This window comes from Chelon labrosus (assembly GCF_963514085.1).
Source record: "Chelon labrosus genome assembly, chromosome: 22".
Classification (NCBI taxonomy): domain Eukaryota; kingdom Metazoa; phylum Chordata; class Actinopteri; order Mugiliformes; family Mugilidae; genus Chelon; species Chelon labrosus.
Window position 1 is genome coordinate 20374516 of NC_140355.1, and position 17246 is coordinate 20391761.

At 41.1% G+C, this 17246-nt stretch overlaps 1 protein-coding gene across 1 annotated transcript; it reads left to right on the top strand.

Moving 5' to 3' along the window:
* Window positions 1–317: 317 nt before the first annotated feature.
* homer1 (homer scaffold protein 1) lies at window positions 318–16682 on the top strand. The gene is made up of 9 exons (XM_084572607.1): window positions 318–1318; window positions 9804–9960; window positions 11316–11447; window positions 11533–11625; window positions 12674–12816; window positions 14064–14271; window positions 14370–14480; window positions 14583–14663; window positions 15232–16682. The coding sequence occupies exons 1-9, from the start codon at window positions 1314–1316 to the stop codon at window positions 15418–15420; spliced, it is 1119 nt and encodes a 372-aa protein (XP_084428733.1). The 5' UTR covers window positions 318–1313; the 3' UTR covers window positions 15421–16682.
* Window positions 16683–17246: the final 564 nt, after the last annotated feature.

Below are 17246 nucleotides of genomic sequence, written 5' to 3' on the forward strand. Positions count from 1 at the left end.
TTAATGCTTTATTTTGCACATAGTATTAATCTATCTAATGATTTTTTTTGTTTTTTTAAAATTGATTAATTTAAAATATTTTTAGTAATATTTTAGTAATATTTTTTATTAAACGAGTATTTTTGTTTGTTTATTAATATTAATTAAATGTGCCGAATTGTTTTATTAATTCATTATTTTCCTGTTATAATTATATTTATGTGACCGGATGTGACGAACCACGAAGGCTTTACGTCAAAAAAAAAATTTCGACCGTTAACGTAACGTGATGACGTCGCCGCTTTTAACGCTCGTCCTGGAGCAGCAGCAGTAGCGGCGGCGGCAGCGGATCGAGCTGAGCTAATGACTGAGAGATGAAGGCGGCTGACAGAGGGCAGACTGCTGGCTGGTGATGAGAGAGGATGAACCGGCCGAGGGAGCGCCAGCATCAGGACCGCATCCTCTCGACGAACGAATCTCGGCGGTTTGAGCCAAAAAAAGAAAGAGAGATTTCTGTCACCACCGCGCGCGGCTTTAATTAAATGTCGGTAAAACGGTTCTAACGGACTTTTAACGGCACAGCGGACTTCAACGAAGAGCCGGCGACTAAAACTGGGATTTATTTCGGTTTGTTAAAAATGAGAAGTGGATGTTAACGTATATTTTTAAATCTTTTTTTATTTTTTTTTTATTTTATTTAAAATCAGATTTCACATCAGCAAGCCAACGGAATATTTACAGCAAGCTAACATCAAACATTAAAAGCTAGCTTATTTTGCTAGCTTATTTAGAGACACAAATAACGGTTAACGGTTTTTACTTTTTACTGGATACGTTGGATTTAAAAACTTCACCAGCAGCTTCATTCTGGACATAAATCAAACTCCCTCTCTGCTGCCGCTGTCAGTCCGCTCCCGAGTTTTAACCCCCGTAATCCTGCATCACTGTGGAGTTTCATCCAGCTGCTAGCTGCTGCTAATGCTAAGCTAAGCAGTGTGTTCTCTTGTTATCATGCATGCACAGACACGTTTGCTCGGATGAAACCAACACCCAGCCCCAAAAAGGAAAAGAGAAAAGATGCAGCCGCCGAAGGGCATGACAACAACAACAACAACAACAACACCACAGCGAGCCATGTCGGACTGAACCCAGCAGCAGCAGCAGCAGCGGTGGCTCCGGAGTGGCCGTGAACTCACCAACAAGCAAGAGCGGCTTTATTTAGAGGGAGAGCGGATCAAAAAAAAAGCTTGGAGCTAGCCTCCCAAGCCCGATCACACCGCCCTCAAGAGACCAGGGATCATTTTCGACTCGCTGCGGCGGAGAATCCAGCTAAAATGGGGTATGTAACTGAAACCCACGGTCCGGTCTCAACGTGTCGGGGTGTGCATGTGTTTTTTTTTTTTTGCAGGATCGTGGAGCACTGATTTAAAAGCTGCCACTGCTAGCTAGCAAGCGACACATTGCTAACTAAAAGAAGTACTCCTGTCACATCCAGCACCACTAAACCCTGCTGCTACTCAGAGCTGGAGCTGTCCATCATTACACCGCCTCCATACACTGACATTTTAGATTACAGAAGACACAGGATTAAGCTGCAGCCTGTGAACTGCAAAAAAGCAGGAGTTTATTATTATTTTTTACAAGAGCTAAGTCTTTTTTTCAGCTCATGTAATGCATGCAAGCCTGAACCTGCAGATGTATATGTGTGTATGGTGATTCTCCTGATCAAGGAGCAAGAGCCGACCTAGTTCTTACTCCAGATGATGTAGCATGTGATTGGTTTGTTGTCATGTTGTGGTTGGAGGAGGAGGAGGAGGAGGAGGAGGAGGCACATTCTCAGTAATTCTCAAGTCCAATGGTCATAATCCAGTCAACAATCAATTCCTCAGGACACGTGCTTTATACGTGTGCCTCACCCTTTAATTACCTTCTTCTTGGTGTAGTAAACGGTTGTAAACAAGTGGAGAATTGTTAAATTAAACGGTGTCTAGGGAATTATTTATCTCCTCCTCCCCAGGCTTAGGACAGTAGGTCAGAGGTCGACTCATGGTAGCTGCTTTTTGACAGTAAAAAATAAATAATAGCAAGCACATGCGTTTGAAAAGAGTTATACACGTGTTATAAACGTCTAAATATACTCCTGGACAATTCACTTAAAGTTGTTTTTATCACAGTCACACGCGTTCAATATAGTGCGGCTGCAACTAGTGACTACTTTCATTAGTGAAATTATCATAATCAAAACGACTGGCTGCGGCTAGAATAAACTCAACTACATAATCAGTGTCATCTCCTCTTCATTTGAGGCTGTTAACAACTTTAAAGCAAAGACTAAATCTAAGTAAAACATGCAAAAAAAAGTCCATATACACAAAGTAATTCACATTGTAGGTCTACAGTTCATTTATATGACAGGCCTCAAAGGAAAATTGTGCAGTTTAATGCATTTTTCTTCTATAATTCTTATACTTTTGCTTGTATGCTCATCAGTTTTCTTCCAGGAGCAAATAGAGCCACCCCAATGGTTTCAAACGGATCATTAATTTGATAGAAAATTAATCAGCAGCTATTTCGGTGATCGATTAACGTTGTCAGCTGGTTCAGCTTCTTAAAAAGCCAACGTTCATCATCTGATAATAATGATAATAAACATTTAAACAAGTAGAGAAAGAGGAACTGAAGACGTAGATGATGTATCGGTGTATTAGCCAGGTCATGATTTAGGAGAAACTTCCAAACATAGTCTGGAATAAGAAGTTTATTTTTCATGGTCATTCAGAACAAATAACATATAACACGCACCATATTATTATGAGGTGGCACAGATGGGTTCTGGCTCATTAACACAGTCACATTGTTTAAAAGTGTCGCCTCATCTTCATTGTCCACGCGTCTACGGGCTGTTTGAGAGCAGTGAGGTCTGTGAGCGGCATATGGGAGCTTCACCCCCCCCGCTGCCCCCCTCCAGCCGACAGGGACGCTGGCAACGGGAGTCGGGAGGACGTTTCACAGCTCGTGTCCAGCCCGTGAGTCACGTGGGCCGTCGCCATGACGACGCAGCAGCAAAAGTTAGCAGAGCAGGGTTGTTATTCCTGCACATAGAGCACGCTGCAGAGTTTTGTCTCGTTGTGGTCAGATTATATATATATATATAATTATATATTTTGATACTGTGATACAAGTGAATATTGATTAATGTTTGATAATAGTTTCATGAACTAATGTGAGAATAAAACAAGGAGGAAATGAGTTTAGAGAAGTCATTCAGAAGACTATTGACAATTAGAAGTAAAACTAGAAACTTACTAGAAAAGATTACTTCATAAAAATGATTATAAGAAAGTCTAAGATAACAGTTTGTGCATACTTGAACTTGAACTAAAACAATTACCTAATTGATCCGGTAGTTTATTATTTTAATGTGCAATTTCTTTCACTTTCTCTGTTTTATATCAGTTTAAATAAAGTTTGTTTGATTTATAGACAACACCTAACATTTGAAAACACCAGTCTGAACTCTGGGCCATTTTTTACAGAACCATTTAAGATTAATTAGAATAATCAACCATAAAAATAAACCTTCTACGGTATGAATTAACCTACCCTGTTAATTAAGGACTCAGGATGTGGAGTAAGATTAAGTCACAGTATTTAAAAGTACTTATATCTTCCAGTCCTACTGAGACCAGCGAGGAGTGGAGGCAGTAACGTTTCCTCTCCACGTCACTGGAAGCCAATCTGAATATTATCAGTTGCTTCACCAACAGTGCTCGTCTTTGTTCGCCGCCATGAAAGCGCCAGCGTCAGTGTGTGTGTGTCGTGTGCTGCTGCGGTCGGTGAACGTACGCGGAGAGATCTGCTGATCTGATATAACCTGTGGTCAGATTCCTGTCACTGAGACGTGAACGCTCAACAATACGTTTCATTGTGAGAAGGGATTAAGGGCTGAACAATGTCCCGCACGCTCCCTCATAGAGACACACACACACATCGCTGGGGCAGATTGTGATCTGGGCCACGCTGTCAAACGAATCACACTCAATTTAAAATGACCCACACCCAAATCAGTCCGATCTATATTTTACATAATTCATACATTTATTATTTTAACAGTTAAACCAATCGCGCAAGAAACTCTTAGACGTAGGTTCAGTCTTTCAAAGTAATAAATGTAAGTTATTAAAACGTCTAAACTCTTTAACAGAAGTCTTTGCATGTTGTTCTGCTCACAGTGAAGTTTCAGTTGGACACAGTCAAAAACAGCTGGGCCTTTTAACACTGATTGCACAAAAAATCAGATATTGATCGGGAAGATATTTAGCATTTTCATGTTCTCTGATGGAGAAAGACAGCTGGACACATCTGAACTGAAGTTTCTTATTGATTGTTTCTGTAATGAGAAAACGAGCAGCCCTCAAATCTTTTAGCCTTAAAGGGGAACTCCGGCGCAAAATGAACCTGGGGTTAATAACACGTGTGTACCGAGTTCGACCGTTCTCTGGTATTTGTTTTCATGCATTTGTTTTGTTAGTCAAATGTGACCAGTTTTCTTGCAAACCGCTATTTAGCGTATGACGCTAGCCTTCGGGGCACACCGACACATAAAAAGAAATCGCTATTTCTATACCACTAACAAGGCTCACAATATCACCACACTTACACGGTAGCATAACTAGGGTCTCTACATGTAAACCGAAGCATTGAGAGAGAACTTTGCAAGTATACAGGCAGTTTATTAAAAAAGGAATACAGTACCGTTGGCGTCTGGCTCGACTATCCAGGCGGGCGCCATCTTGGGGAAACTGAACTCTCTGGGACGTGAACGTGAATCTCGTGTGATACGTTGTTGCCGGAAGAGGCGTTGTACACGTGAAATGTGATTAGGCGTGTTCGACTTCATGCAGATCTGACTTGACGTGATGCATGCTGGGATGTTCATGCTCACAGACCTCGAATATGATTGGTTAAAAGGAACTTGTTCAACCCAGCATGCATCACGTCAAGTCAGATCTGCATGAAGTAGAACACGCCTAATCACATTTCACGTGTACAACGCCTCTTCCGGCAACAACGTATTACGCGAGATTCACGTTCACGTCCCAGAGAGTTCAGTTTCCCCAAGATGGCGCCCGCCTGGATATGCGAGCCAGACGCCAACGGTACTGTGTTCCTTTTTTAATAAACTGCCTGTATACTTGCAAAGTTCTCAATGCTTCGGTTTACATGTAGAGACCCTAGTTATGCTACCGTGTAAGTGTGGTGATATTGTGAGCCTTGTTAGTGGTATAGAAATAGCGATTTCTTTTTATGTGTCGGTGTGCCCCGAAGGCTAGCGTCATACGCTAAATAGCGGTTTGCAAGAAAACTGGTCACATTTGACTAACAAAACAAATGCATGAAAACAAATACCAGAGAACGGTTGAACTCGGCACACATGTGTTATTAACCCCAGGTTCATTTTGCGCTGGAGTTCTCCTTTAAGCTAACAGCGACAAGTTTGTTGAAGCAGTCGTCTCTGTTCAAGAGTAAGAATCCTTTAAGGCTAAAAGATTTGAGGGTTTAAAGGATTCTTACTCTTGAACAGAGATGACCGCTTCAACAAACTTGGCGCTGTTAGCTTAACCAGCGAGATAAACACAAAACAAGTTCGCAGCAGTTGTAAAATGTCATTTCGGCCTCCAAAAACAAAAACAAGCAAGAAATGAGACGTTTGACTCTTTGTTTCAGAAGTTACCAGCAAGTTTGATCCTCTCCAACCACCCTGTGTTAAACCCGTTCCTGTTTTACATAATATCTCATCCTGGACGTGTCCTGGTAGATATCAGGGAAGAGGAGCTGTAACCAAATCAGAGGAAGTAAAATGTCTTAACTGCCTTCGCTCTCAGCCTCACCTGTAGCTTCATATTTTCCTCCCCTCTCTACTTTCCCGTTAGCTCGCATGTTCACGTAGCGCCAGCCTGGTGCGAGTCCTGTGAACTCACCCGCTAATTACCACAGTCTCTCTGTGATTAACGGTGTCTGTCTTTAAATAAGATCTATAGAGAGCCTGTGCTTAATTAAACACGCTGAGTCGAGAAGAGAGTTTCCCAGAGACGGGGACAATAGCTGGGTCTCACGAGATCCGTGGGACACTCCCAGCTCGTATCTGCTTTCCCTGAAAGTGGGGCAGATAGACATCTTAGAACCAAATCTGCTTTAAAGGAGCCCAGTGTCCAGATAAAGAGCTGGTTGTAGCAGCAGCCATAATTAAATCTGTCGGAGCAGCTTATTGACGAGCTGTAGCTGGCACTGCTCGCTTGATCTTTATTTTTGTCTGGTAGGACACAGGAGTGTGAAAGAGGAGCTCAGTGATCCCTGAGTCAGACTGGAAGTGATATCAAATTTACATGTTGGACATGTTGTGTCAGATATGGGTAACCATAAAAACATTTACAGACGTCACTATCGGCGTAACTTTAGTGTGAGTGCAAGAAGATTCGATTTAAAATGGCCACATCTATTGGGAATAACACAACGCTTAAATAAAACGTCTTTAAAACCACATGTAAAGACGTTACCAGTAGGTTTCCTAACGAGGGGGTTTGAAGCTCAGTGTGGTCTCTACGGCCGTCGCCATCTTGTCCCAAGTAATCTAAAACTAAATGGGCAAAGATGGGCGTCACTTTAAGCCTCGGTATAATTTAAACAGGTGAGTTACGTAACAATGAAGGGAGCAACACTTTGAAAAGACCAATAAAAAAAGAATTCAGCCTTTTTTAAAGGAACAGTATGTAAGAAATGTATTTCCATTAATCATAAAATGGCCCTGATATGTCACTAGACATGAAGAAATCATGTTCATTTCAAATCCTTATATCACTGACAACAGTGGTCCGGCCAGGATATTGTCATTTAAAAGTGAAAGTTGCAGCCCTCAACTGATGTTGATGTTGTCATGTTGTGTTTTGGTCTGAGGCGCCACCCTCCACCTATCGACCAATCACGAAGTCAGTAGAGTTTCGTCTTCCGGGTTGCCAGCTCTGCTCTAGTTACCACAGCTGCAGCTACGAACGTGTCGGATAAAACATGTATAACGTTACGAAACCTAAAAGACCTCGTTATGAATCCGAACTACGTCGTGACAAAGTCCGGAATAAAACAAGGATTTGTATAGGAGATGCCTTTGAAAGATGGAGACGGCTGAAAACGGAGAAGAATTTGAAGACAGACGCCAACGTTGCTAATTTCCTCCTGGCTAACTTACTTGTACATAATGTAAATGGACATTTAAAATATTCACGACAGTCGAAGAAAGTTATGCATGTTCGTGCAAAGCAACGTTACGTTAGCGCGTACAGAGGAGGTGGGTCATCGAATTGAAAAGGTAAGGAATTGTTTGGGAAATAAAAACGGCGAGTCGTCATTGCTAACATTAGCATTAGCATTATGAGCCCGTTTCTCTGTCATTATGCTGAAACGCCGAGGAAAACAACATTAGCACGTCGATTATGGCAATGTGAAACGTAATTGACCTTTGGCTAAGCCCCGCCCCCCTTAGTTACTGTTGCTACGTCCGACATTCTCTTCTGGGCTCGGGTTTTCTGGTTATCTATAAGGCTCTGGTATCAATATCAAGGAGCAACACTGTTCATGCAAAGCTGGGTACGTCTCTATTCACTTCTATAATCGTTATTACGAAGCAAACGGACTAACGTTACACACGTATAACGTTGTATTTCTTCAGCGTGTGCTAGCGTATCAACAACTATGCAATTTAACCTGTAACGGTGATGTTTTGGTTAGCTCCACAGGGTTTTGCGCGCACATCATTGGGCTTATCCATACCCTGGATGCTGGATATATACCGACAGTATAGCCTGCCGAGACCGAAAATAGGAGACGCCTGCGTTGAAGTCAATGGAGCGCTGTGGAAAAAGTGTCGGACCCCTGTGGGAGCTCTCTTGGCTGTGATTGGTCAATCTACATTCTAGGGCGGGGCTTAGCCAAAGGTCAATTGAGACGCATTGAGTAGCCTAACGTTACCTCGGTAACCTGGCAACCTCGAGTCAGGGGGGAGGTTGGAGGGGATACACCGTTCTACAGTATTTTGAAAGTGATTGCAGTACCAGTTTTGGCCACAATCCTACATACTGTTCCTTTAAGGTCGAAGTCAGATCAGAAAGCTGCAGCACATCGCATGTTGTTGTGTTTAAGTAAACAATTATTCCAAAATCTGTCTTTCAATGGAGCTAGAGAATACAACTAGTTCAAGCGTCAGCCCTGCGCTAGTGAAAAAAAAAAAAGACATTTCCAAACAAAGCAAAACTCTGCTCTTAGCTTCTTGTGGATTCCCATCAGCATTGTGACATAAGCAATGCTTTGAAAGCCCTCCAGTGCCTGCTGATCTCAGTGTGACAGCACATGTTGCATCCGGGCACCTGAACTGGCCGGCGCACACTAACCCCATACAAGGTAGAAAAAAATCTAACACCCTGCCGCTTTTTTGAGCCAAAAATCATTGGGTCGTGTCAGGTTGAGTTCTGCCTCAGTGGTGAAAATGAAAGCCAAAAGCCAGGAAGGCTCCATAGCAGCACCTGACGAACAAATATGGAAGCAGATCTCTCAGTGTCTGAACCTACACGACCCTGTTTTCACCAGTAAATCAACGTCTTTTTATTTAAATAAATGTTCACTGTTCACCTCTTTCTATTTTAAATGTGGATGCAGATAAGCATATATGTCCTCACTGTTGCTACTCTTAAAAAAAAAATGCATAATTCCTGCCTGATTTTATCTGCACCGCCCACACAGGAGGCAGCAGGTTCCTTCTCACTCTTCCTCCATCCTCTGCCTCTCCTGCGTCCACGTTACAGTCTACCGTTCTTGCATTTAAAGTGTTTTGAACTGTGGAGGCAGTTAGTCATGTCTGATCTGTCAACAGGAAACTATCCTTCTGCAAAAGACAACAGGCAAAGCTATTGTTTTTACTGACAAAGTCAAATCGACAACACAGTCTGGATCTCTAGAATCTGAGGCACAAAAACGAGCCTGCAGTTACCACATATGGCCACAGGTGTCGCTAAAACGAACAAAACAGAGCTCTTTAAACTTTGTATATATTACTTTTTTTAAAATCAGGTGATCTCATTAAGATTAAGAGTTGAATACACCAGAATAGGGTTTAGATTATTGATTAAATGTCTATACATTTAATTTAGGACGTATATTTTTCCAGAGCCCAAGGTTTTGTTCAAAAGATGTTCGAGTTACAATGATTTCTTTAACCTCTAATCCAAAGAACATAGCCAGAAGTGAACCATTATACCCCGAGATCTGCTCCGGTTGTCCTGTTTCTAGCCTACTTTTTCATCTCCTGTGATGAGGCGCAAACCCACAACAATAAACTGTCGAGGGAGCAGCGTGAGAACAAAAGACGTTTCCACAGTCGAGACGAGACACGAAGGCCGACGGCACAGTCTGTCCCTCACGACTGAAAACAAGTTGAAGCCTCCAAGAGAGGGAAACTCTCTTTCCGTTTTTATCTTTAATTACCGTTTATTCCGTACGCCGATTAACTTTTACGACTCTTGTGACCCGTGTGTCTCGTTTCATTTGAAATCTCTCCGTTGCCAGTTTATTAGGTACACTTAGCTAACACATAGGCAGTGGAAAAGACTTAGTCAGCTTGTTCTACTGAATAAATGTTCTTCTGCTACAAAACGTGCGTCTTCTGACAGTACGTACAGGAAAAAAGTTCCAAATGAGAAACTTTCACACAGGCTTGGTGTTGAGCTTAATGTCAGGAGTTGACTGATCCCCGTCTCCTTCCTCCCACCTCTGTGCAGAGAGCAGCCTATCTTCAGTACGCGGGCCCACGTCTTCCAGATTGACCCAAACACCAAGAAGAACTGGGTTCCCACGAGCAAACACGCCGTCACCGTCTCCTACTTCTTCGACAGTACCAGGAATGTATATCGAATCATCAGCCTGGATGGAGCCAAGGTGAGTGCGGCGATGCTTTACAGATATAAACGTCTAATAGTTGGATTGATAAAGTTTAACCGTATCGTGAAAACGATCAGGAACATTTGGAGCTTTGTTTTTTTTGGAGCTGTGCCTCAGTCTGGCCTCTGTTTGCTGGAGCAGTGAAGGGGCGGTCGGGCCTGTCATATCTGTGGTGGCAGTTATTATTTCAGCCTTCAGAGAGAGGTGCAGAGGTGGAGTTAGCATAGTTATGTAACAGCCTCTCTCTCCGGGTGACGAACCAGCAAGTTAGCTGAGCTCTGCTGGAAATAGCAGCGTTCTGGTGGGCTGGTGCTGGAGGACGCCGCTGTCATCCCCCGACAACAATAACTCGTCTCGGGCACAGACGGATGCCGCAGAATGACGAACTGTGATTGTGCTCCTCTCTAAATTGCAGAGTTGGGAAAACTTTTCAAATGTTTTTCAAAGGAAATGAGTCAGAAGCCGTCGAGAAGCAGCTGTAATTTACATTTTAAATAACAGTGTGGGGGAATGACAGCTCCACAGAATGTTTTTGTTGAGTTTCAGCGCATTGTTTTGCTGTTTTTGTCTAGTTTTTCTATTTTTCCAGCCTTGTTGTTTTCAGCAGAAGATTCTCAGTCATCTAGGTTATTATATATCTAAAAAAAAACAACTGCTGCAGAGTTTAAATTTCATCAGGAACATCATTTCTTCAAAAATCATATAACTACGGTCTCTTAACAGCTGGATACTCACTTAATTAGAGAATATTGTTCAGATTTACCTGATCTACTACCTGCTGTTGCCGGTGAACATTTAGCTGCTTAAACAGGATCCAAATTACTGAAAATATTTCTTCCTAACAGCTGCCAGATGTGAAAACGAGCAGCTGTTTGCTAATGAGTTTACAAGAATCAATTAAAAGTTATGATTTTAAGTCAGTTTCACTTGTTTCTGCTGCCCCCGTGTGGTTTGAAAAGGTCTTACAACTAAATGCCGTTTATCTATTTGTTCAACTTGAAGAATAAACATCTGGCTTAACACAATTAACTTCAGTTCCAGTTATAAAAGTCACTTTTTTTTTTATTTCTACTACTGCACATGAACTTTTTTGCTAGTTTTCAGTCGACTCACAGTTACTTCTTCTTTACTGTTACATCTATTTATTCAAAGTTCTTGTATTTACACATAAATTCCACAAATATCAGCTATTATTTCTGTATTTTCACATTAAAAAGCAGATTTTATTACAAAGACAAGTTGCAGCTACTGTTTTCTCCAAATTCAAAAGTCAAACTCATCCTTAAACAGAACTATTCATCCACCATGTAAGGCTCTGTGTACCATGTAATGTGTGTGTTTATTCCCCGCAGGCCATCATCAACAGCACCATCACCCCCAACATGACGTTCACCAAGACATCGCAGAAGTTTGGCCAGTGGGCCGACAGCCGCGCCAACACCGTCTACGGCCTCGGCTTCTCGTCGGAGAGCCACCTGGTGAAGGTGAGAGCGCGCGGCCGTCCTCCCAGAACAGATTCATTCAGCGTCTGTTGCTGTTTGCATCAGTTTATCTTCTCTTTTATTCCAGTTTGCAGATAAGTTTGCAGAGTTCAAGGAGGCGGCGCGGCTAGCCAAGGAGAAGTCTCAGGAGAAGGTGGAGCTCACTAGCACTCCCTCTCAGGTAACTGATCCGTCCTGCGTAATCCAGAGTCGCTAGAACAGACGTAAACACTGAGCTGTGAGCTGAACCAGAACAGCTAAAGTGGCCCCCATTTAGGATTTATGTAAAGCAAAGCTAAATCAAAGGAAACAGGACATGTTTGAAGTTTCTCAAAGATGTTTCATCACTTTCCAAAGTGAAGAAGACACTTTGACGTCTTCAAGAAACCTCAAACAAGTCTAGTGGTCTTTGATTTAGCTTTATTTTAGGTGGTAAATTTATCATCTCTGGGATTCCGGCTGCTATTTGGCTAAAATTAGCTGAGCAAGAAGCTTCTCTCTCTGGATATTTAACATTTTTCCAGTGGTCCACATTTCTCCCACATAGTTAAAGTAAAAACTCTAAAGGCTTTTACTCTACAAGTTCATTTTGACTCAACTAAATCTTAGTGGTTGTGGGTTGATTAAACGTAGTTATGTCACTCGTTTCCTGATTAGCCGCTAAGCTAACACCTTGTGGCCTTTTTTGCCTCCTTCTGTGCTTCCTAACAATTCCCCCTCAGGGTGGCGCTGTAAAAAGGAACGTGTTGTCAGTCAACAAACCTGGTAAAAAGAAGGTAACAACTAACGGAAAGAACAACCTTTTCCCCTCGAGTCTAACCCACTGTCCCCAGACTCTGACTCATGGATTCTCACGTCTTGTTCCGTCTTCATCGTCAGTTTTCCTCGACTAACGTCAGATTAACCACCAGACGAACCCCGTCTCTGTGAATTTCCCAGACAAGCTTCCCACCGATGACCCTCCACTTCTTCTTCTTCTTCTTCTATGCTCTCAAAAACTGACAGTCGCAGCTGAAAATCACGACTTAAAATATTTAAAAACCTTTAACAGTTTGACTGATTTGAATAAAGAAATAAAACCTGAAGAAGGCTGACAACTCGGCTATATTTCAGGAGCTAATCCTGTTGATTTTTGAGAGCATGAAAACTTCATTATTGTCAATTCACTGTTTTACAATCAAGCCTTAAAGAAATAATTTATTTCTTCCTCTCTCTTTCAACCAAACCAGGAGTCGGCTCCAGGAGACCTTCTGTCGCCTCTGACGTCAGAGAGCATCAACGGTACAGACGACGAGCGAGTCATACCCGTCCCACCGCAGCACATGGAGGCCAGAGCGGAGCCTTCCCAGAATGCACTGCCCTTCTCACACAGGTAAACCAGAGCCCGTTCAACACAGAACCACAAACAACATATATCTTCCTTTATAGTTGTTAGTTTTTCTTTCTTAAATAACTTTTCTGTGTCTGTTCAGTGTCTCATCTTCAGATTAATTATAATCCACAGAAATATAAATGGAAAACACATGAACTGAGGTTTAATTTATAATTAACAGATACAATGATTATTATTCAGCCTTTGTTGGTCTAAAAAACTCCAGTATCTCTTATAAGACTTGTAGTTTTACATGTATGTAGCTTAAAAGTTGCTAAAAATAAAACTTTAATTCTGGTTGAATGCAAACTACTGCTACAGTTTAATTAAAACGAATATAATTAATAACACTGACGTTCTTTATACTTGATCCTTCTTGGTATTTCTTAGACGTACACGTTACAGCTAACAGCCTGAGAATGAAAGGGCTTATGGGTAATCGACATCTGAGCCTCGTGTTCTGAACGCCTCCAGCATTTTAACCTGATCACGTTCCAGTTTGACACGTCGACAGGTTACTAAAACTGGATTTAGCTTGAGGTTATAAATCGCTGGTTCACTCACTGTCAGCGAGTATGAAGGTGAATTTATGAACATCCAGGTATAAAACAAACCACTTCAGACACTAAAATAAACATCTGAAGTGTTTTAACTTTACTACTTCCTTCATTAGATTATAATAAATTATATTTATTGTCGTTTACTGCCTCAAAAGTGACAAATAAATTCACCTGAAGAGGTTAAAATGAACGTATGTTTATATAATCTAATAAATTTAGTTAAAAATTAGAGACAAAAGGAATAAAAGATGAGCAGACTTCAAACATAAACACTTGGTCTCCAGTATTTATGTTCATTTATGTATTATTATTATTATTATTTACCATCCGTATAAATCTACAAAACATATGACAGGTTCAAGTTCAAGACATCTAATGACTAATAATCAGATAAATTGATTAAATGATAAACTGTCAATTAAACATTTAACTGGAACAGTTTGTTGACGTCATATTTGACCTGGTCTGGGATCAAGAAAGACGAAGGACAGATCTCCTGCTGCTCATCTTCAACATTCATTTACATCTACACACTTTATTTAATGACAAAAGTTTAAGTATTAAGATTCAATTAATTCATTAAAACCTCATCCTTTGGTCTCTGTCAATTAATTCTGATGATTCTTCACCGTTTTCTAACTTTTTTGTTTTTCTCCCCACACCAAACGTTGAACTTATAATTAACAGAGAAACCACTGAGCAGATCGATCAGTGTCCTCCGCGTCCCGTCTCCAGTTCCTCCAGCATCAATAAGCACTGGGAGGCGGAGCTGGCGGCGCTGAAGGGGAACAACGCCAAACTGACGACGGCCCTGCTCGAGTCCACGGCCAACGTCAAGCAGTGGAAGCAGCAGCTGGCGGCCTATCAGGAAGAAGCCGAGAGGCTACACAAGAGGGTATAACTCGGTCACTGCAAAACACACACAACAAGGACTACTGGTTTATTTTTTCTTTTACCAGGTCTGAATTTAAATATATTTATTTTGTGCTACAGGTGACGGAGCTGGAGTGTGTGAGCGGCCAAACGACGGTGATCAAATCCCAGAAGACGGAGCTCAACCAAACGATAGAAGAGCTGGAGTTGGCTTTAAAGGCCAAAGAGGAGGTAAGAGGAGAGAGCTACAGACGTAACTAGACATCTTTTATTCCTAATTTATCTTGTCTGAATGTTTAATCTGATCCAAACTCTTTCTGGCGTCGCTCTCAGGAGCTGGAGAGACTTAAAGCAGAGGTGGAGAGCGCCACTGAGTTTAGATCTCAGAAAGACTCGCTGGCACAGAAACTACAGGTGAGTAAAGTCAAAACTGGAACCAAAGCCACTGTTTCTATTATTTAAGATGAAATAAAACCCAGTATTTACATCCGTGCAGTCGGTACAGATATTTAAAAATGATCCAAAACATATCGGACGTCACCTCTAAATGACACACAACTTATTTTGGAAAGAAAGCAGAATCTAAAGTGCGGTTGTAGTAAATCATTTTACCCTGCAGAGGGCAGCAGAGCGCCAGTCTTGCTTTATTGAGCCACATGTGACATACACTGAGAGCAAAGCTGACTGGATTTTAAAAATATAAACACTAGATATAAAAAATATTGTACAAATACTACAAATTAACAAAAGGACTAACTCCTTTTTTGACATTCAGCGGGAAAACTGAGCAAAATTGTTTCAAAACCGAAATATTTTTAAATGAATCAAATCAAATCTTGTGAATCATGATTGAATTGATTCAGGAAATCGTCACGTCCAGTTGTTTCAGCTTTGTGAACATGTTTGTATTTAAGTTTAAAGGTGGAAGTTATTACTCAGTGAATGACCTCTGGTGGTTGTTTGTTTTTGTTTGTTGCGTCAGGACACGGAGTCGAGGAACCAGGAGCTGGAGGCCCAGCTGAGCGACCTGGAGCAGCGTCTGGAGAGCAGCCAGCTGGAGAGGGAAGCCTTCCGCAAGAGTCTGCGCTCTCTGCTGGAGCTGCTGGACGGTAAGATCTTCGAGCTGACGGAGCTGAGGGACACGCTGGCCAAACTCATCGAGGGAAGTTAGACGCCGACGCGGCGACCGGTGTTCAGACGGACACTACCGCGTCTCGGTACTCGACTTGAATTCTCTATTTTTTCTTTCTCCCCACATGTACACGTGTAAAAGTTTGCACACGACTTTATGCATCAGCGGCTCACACACTTTCGCTACGTCCATGCACTCAGATCGTTTACAGCCAAGTGAAGCCTTCCCTCCGCTCCACTCTGGAATATTTACTCATCATTTTTATTGTTTCGCTCTACGATGGAGTCTTCTTTTTCCCCTTCCTCACATTTTTTCACTAATTTATTCTATCAAATACCAAATTAACTAACTCCCTTTTTTTTTTTTTTGTGAACTCTTGAGATATTAATCCATCGGGGGGACTGCCAAACGAAGCCGAGAGGACGTCGGTACATCTTTTATTCTTCTAACACTATATGAGCAATACAAGTAAAGAAAAGACAAAAACAAAGGGAGCGTCAGAGGGTTAATAAACACTTTCCACTCTCACTTTCAGGTAATTTTACTCCTCTCTCGGACATGTTTTAAACCACAAGCGAGGCGGGATTTTATCTTTCTTTCTTACTTTTTATTTTTTAAACAAATTCATAGTGCACTTGTAAAAATGGAGTCGGTGCGTATGTGTGTGCGTGAATCAGATATTTTCTTTTCCCACTCTCGTCTAAGTGCAATCCTTTTATTATTATTATTATTATTATTATTGTTTATTTATTACTAAAATTACTGACGGTTAATGAATCAACTACGTTTTGTTTTTAATCTTTTTTATGGTGCGGTACGCGGTGTGGGGGTCGAGATTGTTTTGGTTCTTGGAAAAAAAAAAACTGGCAATATTTTTTTAAATATTTATGAGAGGAAAAGGAAAAATAGTTGTAAAGAATAGTTTTCTTTTTGCCAAATAATGTTTTCCTGTACAGATTTGATTTCTTTTTGCTCGTGTTGCCTTTGGTACAGAGATGCATCAATGGTAGCTAACATAGCGGTACTCGTTTCTTTTCTTTCCTTCGTGGGACTTTAAACTGTTGCCAAAAAATGAGAGGATCCTGGTTCAGTGTGTAAACCTGAAGAAAACTAATTTAAGGGCTTGTTGTTGTTGGGAGATTTTGGAATGATTTTTATTTCTTCTTCTTTTTTCGTTTTTTTTTTTTTTTTTGCGGTGACTGAAAATTTTAAATATTACAGCCAGAAAAGGGGGTTAAATAAAAAAAAAATTTGAATAAGAGACTCTTTTAATTGTTGATTATATCACATGCTTAAAAAAAAACAACAACCACAAATTGTAATTTTGAGTTTATAGTAAAAGAAAAACAAATGAAACTCGTGTGATTGTGTCCTTCTTTTCCACATTTTACTATGGAAACGTACGCCTCCGCCACTGCATGTGTCCAATTTACGCATACCTCCGCCACTGCATGTGTCCAACGTCCGTCATTAAATTCAAATATTTTTTTTATAGCATAAGGTTTCCATATTTTACCGTTTTTGATAATTAAGTGCGCCGAATTCATTAATAACACTTCTTGATTGCTATTTACCATCACTATTATCATCATGTACTAAAAAATATCAATTAATCTTTGTAATACTAAAAATGTGACAATTCTCGGGCAAGTTCCGCCCTGAGCAGATTTACAGATTGTTTGATGACATTTTGGAAAACTAAGTGCGCCGAATTTGCCGGTATGAGCTTTGGAGGCTAAATGTACACGGATGTTTCTGACAACCCTGAATAAAATACTTTGACCACGGAGAAAACTTAAAAACGGCATTCCTCTCAGGTGAGTTCTGACGCGTGTTTCTACGCATGTTTCTCGTTTATTTGTGTG

What these genes read in the sequence shown, in the direction of transcription:
- homer1 (XM_084572607.1), top strand. An exon ending in TCAGCCTGGATGGAGCCAAG is followed by an intron (nt 9,961 to 11,315) that starts GTGAGTGCGGCG and finishes TATTCCCCGCAG; the next exon opens with GCCATCATCAACAGCACCAT. An exon ending in CGCTGGCACAGAAACTACAG is followed by an intron (nt 14,664 to 15,231) that starts GTGAGTAAAGTC and finishes TTGTTGCGTCAG; the next exon opens with GACACGGAGTCGAGGAACCA.